Source organism: Coloeus monedula (genome assembly GCF_965178545.1).
Source record: "Coloeus monedula genome assembly, chromosome: 5".
Taxonomy (NCBI): Eukaryota; Metazoa; Chordata; class Aves; order Passeriformes; family Corvidae; genus Coloeus; species Coloeus monedula.
Window position 1 is genome coordinate 47,239,825 of NC_138785.1, and position 7,723 is coordinate 47,247,547.

At 39.2% G+C, this 7,723-nt stretch overlaps 1 protein-coding gene across 1 annotated transcript in view; it reads right to left on the reverse strand.

Annotated features, from left to right (window-relative positions):
• CEP135 (centrosomal protein 135) overlaps window positions 1-2,975 on the reverse strand; it is a gene marked incomplete at its 3' end in the record, with an annotated part of 32,014 nt that extends 29,039 nt beyond the window's left edge. The window contains exons 1-3 of the mRNA XM_082281491.1: window positions 2,844-2,975; window positions 1,429-1,593; window positions 206-396 (exon numbers count right to left, since the gene is read on the reverse strand). Coding sequence (XP_082137617.1) covers window positions 206-396; window positions 1,429-1,541 — 304 coding nt within the window. The 5' untranslated portion in view covers window positions 1,542-1,593; window positions 2,844-2,975. The remainder of the gene's footprint in view (window positions 1-205; window positions 397-1,428; window positions 1,594-2,843) is intronic.
• Window positions 2,976-7,723: the final 4,748 nt, after the last annotated feature.

The window sequence follows — 7,723 nt, forward strand, 5'->3', positions numbered from 1 at the left end:
TAAAACAATAATTTGCAGAACTTAAGTTTTTTGACAGCAAAAGAAATGTCTGAGCTTGAACCTTAATTCCTTGAAGGCACCAAATTCCATGACCACTCACACTCAGTAATTAGTACAGATAAATGAATCTGCAGATCAAGGATTTAGCCACAATTTTATTTTGGCATGCAAGGATTACAAAAGTGCATCATCATTTGTATATTACCTTTAACATGACGATCAGAATGCTCTTTCAGTTTTAGTATTTCTAAATGTAGATCGTTATTTTCCCTGGTAAGTCTAGCATTCTCTGTTTTATAAGGTTCCAAAACAGTATCATAATTGCTGCATTCTTTTTCAGTTTTTCCAGAAGATAACTTTGATTTGCGCAAACTCTCAGTTGTATGAACTAAGTCACTAGGATAAAGGAATATCAGATGTCTTAGCAATGTTATCAGCCTTCACGCTGCAGATGCAAATGTTTATTATGACCTAAGAAACAAAACCTTTTCCCCAAGAGGGGGGACAAATGAGTTCAAACAAAGGCAACAAAACATTAATGTCATGTAAGAAAAACTGAAAGATAGGAACCATCTGTTTAAAAAAACAGTAAATAGGAATGAACAGGAGAAAAAATAGAAAACAAAATAGTCATAAAGCTGATAAATATCAGGAGTTTACCTCTGATAAGCATCAAAGGTAGTGATGGAGAGAGTAAATCTACCTGGCAGACACAAGAATGAGACTTAATGTTGAAGGCAGATGACTTCACATTTGTCTAGCTATGGTTCTTCCATCTGTATTACATTCTAGAGAGTAACAGAACCAGAATAGCTACATTTGTGTGTTTAGACAAATATAACTGGATTACTATGGAAATTACTATATTTCTAATAATATCAAAGCCACAAAATGGCAGATATAATAAGAAGGCAATCTGAAAATTTCATGGTTTTTCTGTTATGTGTCTTGTAAAAAGGACAGAGATAACAAATTTTAAATTCTCTAAATAAGGTCATTATAAATGGAGATGTGAATGTTTTATTTTAAGTCACAGAACAGGCAATAGTAATTATTGTTTATACAACCAGTTATAAAAGTGTCCTTTTAAGCACATATCAAGTGACTATTCTCAGCTCTCTTATGAGGTTAGAAAACTTGAATTTTCCTACACCACAGATCCTTAGAAGCAATTCTACTGAATTAAATTAAATCTTAAGATGTTACCATCACTTAAGCAAACACATTTGACTTCATCATACTTAGTCATAAGTATGTATATACTTACCTATGTCATAATCCCGTACATACTACAGGAACTTAATGTTACCCTTGAAATAACATTGCTAGAAAATAATCCTCAGATTAAGCCTTCTTCCTTACATGTCAAAAATCAAACAATACCTACTATATGATTACTATTTTTTTAATGAATCTCCTTTTGAATACCTAAAAAGCTTTTCCACTAAAGGTAAACTCTCCACTCCCAGTGACTGCCGATAGCCCAGCTGATCCAGACGTTTCCTCAGATTAATGAACCTTCGCTCTGCATTTGCACTCATTGTAAACACACCTCCAAAGCTGCTTTTGCCACAGTCAAGAAAAACAGGATACCTGCAAAAGATTGTCGGTTACAGCATCTGTCCTTTAAAGAAGGAAAAATATAGAAAAAAGTAATGGAAAAGAACTTTTTTTTCTGTAGGAAATACAGTGCATAAGAATGTCCTTAAAATTTAAGCAAATCAGAAAAGGATCACTGCAACTGAAAAGTTTTAAACATATTTAGATATTCCTTTAAAAATAAGTATTTGCCTTGGCAGTTAGTTTTCTCATTATATTTGATTTTCTTGAATCATGGTCATCACTGTATATTACACAATACAAATTGACAGATTATTCTCAAAAACTCATGCTTTTTTCTATAAATCTTACTTTCAAAGTTTGCAAGCAGTACTTAATATAACTTATGCCAACCATTTCTAAAATCACATAAAATATGTAAAATCTTGAAGACAGATTAACTTTGAACATCTATTTTCTATGACAAAAAATAGGAAAGATAAAAAATACTGGCATACTATAGTCATACTTGTATCGTTTTCTGGAAAATACAGTTCAAGGACGAGAGTTGGGGTTTTTTCAATTGACTGATTAATTATCTTTGTATTACTAAGTTGATCTAAAGGGGACTGGATCAGCATTACTGTGTCTGAATCCAAATGATAATTTTGGTTTTTTCAAGTACATTTGAGGCAAGAAGAAATTTTATAACATTATGTCCTTCTGAATTTAGATATAGAATGAGAAAACAAATCAAGTACTAAAGCTTATGTTTCTTAATATGTGAAAACATCTCTTCAATAGTTAGAAATATTTTTGAAAAGTAGTTATTTCTGTAAAACATTTTCCCTCAAATGTCTTCAGAAGTTTCAGTATTAACCTATTGGCTGCAAAGACCTCAGCAGCCAAACTACCAACTCAAGGAGGTGGTGTTTGCAGGTCATACAAAAGGAACAGAATATAAAGATAATCCAAACTATCATCACAATCCTCCAGATTTTAAAAAGAAATAAATACATGCAGGTATTTGAAATTAACTATTAACAATAAAGTGAGGAAAAAGTGTGTGTTTCTCTCATATCTAATGCTGGAAAGTTAAGATTTCATCTCGTTTTATTAAAACACTACAAAGAAGTCTACCAACAGGCCTGTGGTAACCAGGTACTGCTCTGTAGATGAGAGAAAATCACCAGCCCTATAAGCCCAGCATCTGTTCTGGGTACTACCAAAAATATTTGCTTGAAGAGATTCAGAATGTTGGGATATTAACTAAGCAATGGCACGGACAACGACCCCTTACATACCGTGCTGGGATGGCTGAAGGAGGAGGTGGTGCCACACTTTCCACCAGTGTGCTAAGTGGAAGTCAGTGTCCTGATGTGTAGTAAATGCTCTTCATACTCCTCTGACAGCCAAAGATTAGAGATTAAAGTGACAAGTTCTTGGTATTCCTGCATTAAAGTTGAAGATTCTGTGTTGAATTCAGGGAAAGTGTGACTGTGTTACTGTGTCTAGACTGAGTCTCAGGAATACATCTTATATTACTACAGAAGAAAACTGGTAACTCCTGAGCCCATCTTCTCTTTAAGAAGGCTTGTATCAGTTAAAAAGATTAGATTACCTTAAAATTGTTCATTAGATTTGTTTGAAATCTTGTGTTTTAGAAAGAGCAAAGATTGTTTTACTAATCAAATTGAGAAAATTTTACAGAAGAAATATCAAGAACAAAACTGTCACAGCTTGTACGGGAATAGAGTTTTTCTGCAGTAACTGCAAAGAAAAATAAATGGATATATGTTAGCACTCCAGTAACTGTGGCTAGGAAGTACATACATAATTTAACTAAACCCCTGCAACGGGCATTTAAGGTACAGTTACCTAAACATGATCTAATATTGGGAGGTGCTGACAAACTGCTGGTTGAATCACTCTCCTTCCTAAAACCTGAAATTTATTTCATTTATTTATCATTATTGCCACTGGAATCAAACCATAAAGGGTATTATCTTACATTATTTTATATCAAAGCTACATCTGATCCACAATAATCCCAGGAAATTAATAGCTGTAGTAGTATAAGTCCAAAAGGCATCTCCCTTCAGAAAGCTTAACATAGATATTAAAGTCTTCAAAGACAATAATTGTCATACACCCTTTGTTGGAAAGAAATTATGTGTCAGTAATTTCAGACTTCTGTCATTACAGACTACCAAAATTTAAATCTCGTATCCTAAACTTAGTCTATCACTAGTCTTACCATGACATGAAAAAGTATCTAATAACTTCTACATCAGGAAAATTTGTTTTTCTGGAAATACAAAATTAATATATGAACGGATGCATTGATTCAGTTGAATCCAAGTCCTGTCTGACACAATATCCTGTGTCTCTTGACCATTGCCACAGCAAGAGTATAAAAACCTAAAAAACATGAGTCAAATCTTACTCCTACACACATTTGCTTTATATAAGCCTATAATGCAGGGACTTGAAGGGCCTAAAGTTGAACTGAAATAATTATAACAGTACCTGATAGACCTTCCTCTGAGCAGCCATAGAGATTCTTGGCTGCAGCCTTCACTATTCATATTGATTCCTAACTTACCATTTGCCTTTTTGATCGCTCTAAAGCATCGATTAGATGCATTCAGTGACACATCTCTCTGAGTGGTTGCTACCACTTTAGAGACCACAGCATGTATCACTTTGCCTTTATTAACACAGCTCCTTAATTCCTGCATCATTACTCAGTCCAGTCTTCTGGCACCCTTGGACTGCACTTAGCATGTCCACATAATGAGCAAATTTTGTCCCCCGCTGTTTAACCCATTCTTTCACATTACTGATCAGTGTTTGTCATGGCTTAACCCCAGCTTCCAACCAAGCACTACACGGCTTGCTTACTCCCCCCACTGCCACAGGGATGGAGAGAAGATTCAGGGAGAAAAAAAAGCAAAGCTTGTAGATTGCCATAAGAACAGTTTAATACTTGAAACAAAACATAATCATAATAATTGGAATAAAAAGGAGAGAGAGAGAGATTGATAAAACCCAAGAGATACAAGAGATGCAGAATACAATTGCTCACCACCCGATGACTGACGCCCAGCCTGCCCCCGAACCACAGTCAGCCCCACTCTGGGTAACTCCCCCAGTTTATATATTGGCCATGAAGTTCTGTGGTGTGCAATGCCACTCTGGCCAGCTCAGATCAGCTGTCCTGGCTATGTTCCCCCACAGCTTTCTGTGCAGTTCCTCAATGGCACTGAGAAGTCCTTTGCTGTGAGCAAGCACTACTTAGCAACAACCAAAACACCACACTGCTATCAACATTATTCTCATGCTGAATCCAAAACACAACATTGCACCAGCTAATAGGAAGAAAACTAATTTTATCCCAGCTGAAACCAGGACACTTTGTCTGTTTGCTCTAAAGCATAGATTAGATGCATTCACAGTGACACAACTTTCTGAGCAGTTACTGCCACTTTAGAGACCACAGCATGTATCACTTTGCCTTTATTAACACTACTCTTTAATTTTATTACTCAGTCCAGTGAAACTCCTCTGCAATCCTTGGATTGCACTTAACACATCCATATAATGAGCAAATTTTGTCCCTTCCTCTTTAACCCATTCTTTCAGATCACTAGTCAGTATTAAACAGCAGACAATCTTCTGCACATTCACTGTAAGGTAGTACTTTTCTACTCTCTTTTTTAATCACTAGCTTCTTTTCTCCATTTCTGACAGAAACCTGCTTTCTTAAGTGTTTAGTAAAGAACCTTCTCAAAAAGCTTTTTGGAAATCCAAGTTTTTTATATTATTTGCACCCAGTCAATTCAATTCAATTCAGAATATGCTTTTCTTTAAAGAAGCTTAATAGCCTTGTGAATGACAACTGAGTCCTGATGAAAGGTATGTCACATGTACTAGATGTCTTTAAGTTTGCAAAGTACTGGAAAGCACTCTCAACAACTTTGGTATTTCCCATGAGATAGGCTACATTAGCTGCATAACTAGTTCACACCATTCATCATCTAAATATTTCCTGCAATTTAGTGCTGCTGTGAAGAAAATCAAATTTCCATTTTCAATGAAAAATAGAAAAGAGAAAATTGAATGGTACTTTAAATGAGGCATTTCCTAAACCGGATTTATTAATATGTCTAAATCTCTCAGTTGCTCGCTGAAGATTATTCAGAGCCAACAGCCTCATTTTTTGTTCTCCCTTTGCTCATGAAGACTGCTAGAGGTGACAACATTCACATGCTGCATTTTATGACATGCCTGGATGGCTGTGAGCAGTCTTTTGAAGATACAGATGTTTATGAAATAGACATATGTAGCACCTAAGAACTGTTTCTTATTGTTTTAAGTCACCAATGTCTAAAATTGAACCTTGAGGTGAAAGATGGGCAATAGTGGAGCCAACTGCTCTAGGCTTTAAGTAGAGAATCAGCTGGCATAAAATTGTGTGAAAGAAGCAATGCTTATAAGTATTAGATTAGCTATTAAAGGTAGAATGCAAAACAGAAAATGTTTAGCAGACTAAGCCCTCCTTTCATTCTGAGAACAATGCAGCAAAATTGATGGTGAGTAAAGGTTACTAACTGCTGCAGATGCAACACTTGTGTTTTCAGCAAGAAAATGTAACAATACAAAAGCAGAGCAAAGATGGATCTTGGCCATGGACGAATGCAGTTTTTCATTCAACAGAACTTACACGTTAAAGGTTTTTTTTTCCTTTTTGTTCACATCCTGTTCGCTCAGGTACCAAAGGCAGTGGTACCAAACATTTGACTACTGCAGCGCCTTAATACGTGTACAGTCTGTACAGCTGAGGGCTGTGCCGTGACCCGCAGCTGCTCTAACAACACGTTCAAGATACACCCAGTGAGCCAGCACCTGCTTTAGGAAAGTTTGCTTCCAACTGGGTTTGCTGGGAGTTCATTTCTAAGATATTCGTACAATACGTTTGCTGTGAAGTCTCAGCACCTTGCCAATGGGAAGAAAATACTTGTTCTGAAAAAAGATTTCTTCGCTAAAATGTCATGGAATGCCAGAACGGTTAGGGTTGGAGGGCACCTCTGGAGATTATCCAGCCAAGCCAGAGTCACCTGGAGCAGGTGACAGGAACGCGTCCAGGCGTGTTTAGAATGTCTACAGAGAGGGAGACTCCACGACCTTCCTGGGCAGCCTGTCACCATAACCTGTAAGTTCACACCGGAGCACAAGAAAACTCTTCCGATTATGAGCCTGCTCATCACCCGTTTCCCTAAAAGGGAAGACTTGCAGACCTTCCAGCAACCCCAGTCTGTACCTACAGAGGGGCGGTCGGCCCCTTTCCAAACAGGTTTACGCCACTTGTCCCGCCCTCACCACACTTACCACTAAGAGCAGGCGCCGGCAGCCGGGGCCGCTGCGGAGCGGCCGCGATGTCCGGGCGCTGGGGAACCTTTGAAAATGGCGCGCGGAGCAGCGGCCGCTTCCGGCCCGTCACCGCAGCAACGGGGGGGACGCGCCCGCGCCGCCGAGCGCCCGCCCCGGCCCGGCCCGGCCCGGCCCGCCCCTTCCCGGCCCGGCAGCCCTCGCGCGGCGGGCGGAGCGCTTCCTACTGCCGTGGGCCCAGCAGCGGGATGAGGAGCGGCTGTCCCGCGGGCTCCTGGGCTCCGGTAGACCCGGGACAACAGGCTTCGCCTCTGCGCACAGGGCCCAGCCCAGCCCCCGGAGCCTGCGAGAAAGATGGAGAGGGACGTTTTGCGTGGGGATGTAGTGGCAGGAGAAGGGGCAAAGGATTCAGACTGAAAGAGAGTAGGAGGAAGCTCTTTACTGTAAGGGTGGTGAGACATTGGAACAGGCTGCCCAGAGAAGTTGTGGAAACCCCATCCCTGGAAGTGTTCATGGCCAGGCTGAATGGGGCTTTGAGCAACCTGGTCTACTGGGAGGTGTCCGTGCCCATGGAAGGCGGTTGGAACTAGAGGATCTTTAAGGTCCCTTCCAACAAAAGCAATTCTATGAATCTGTGAAATCCAGGTCCCAGTGGTCCTGAGTTCCACCGAGCAGGTGGAACTGTTACAAACAGTTACAGTTTGTAACTGTTGTTACAAAACTCAGCAGAAAAACTCATTCATCCCGGTGTTTTATTTTTGCATCTACATCTCAAAAAACATTTTACCTCTGT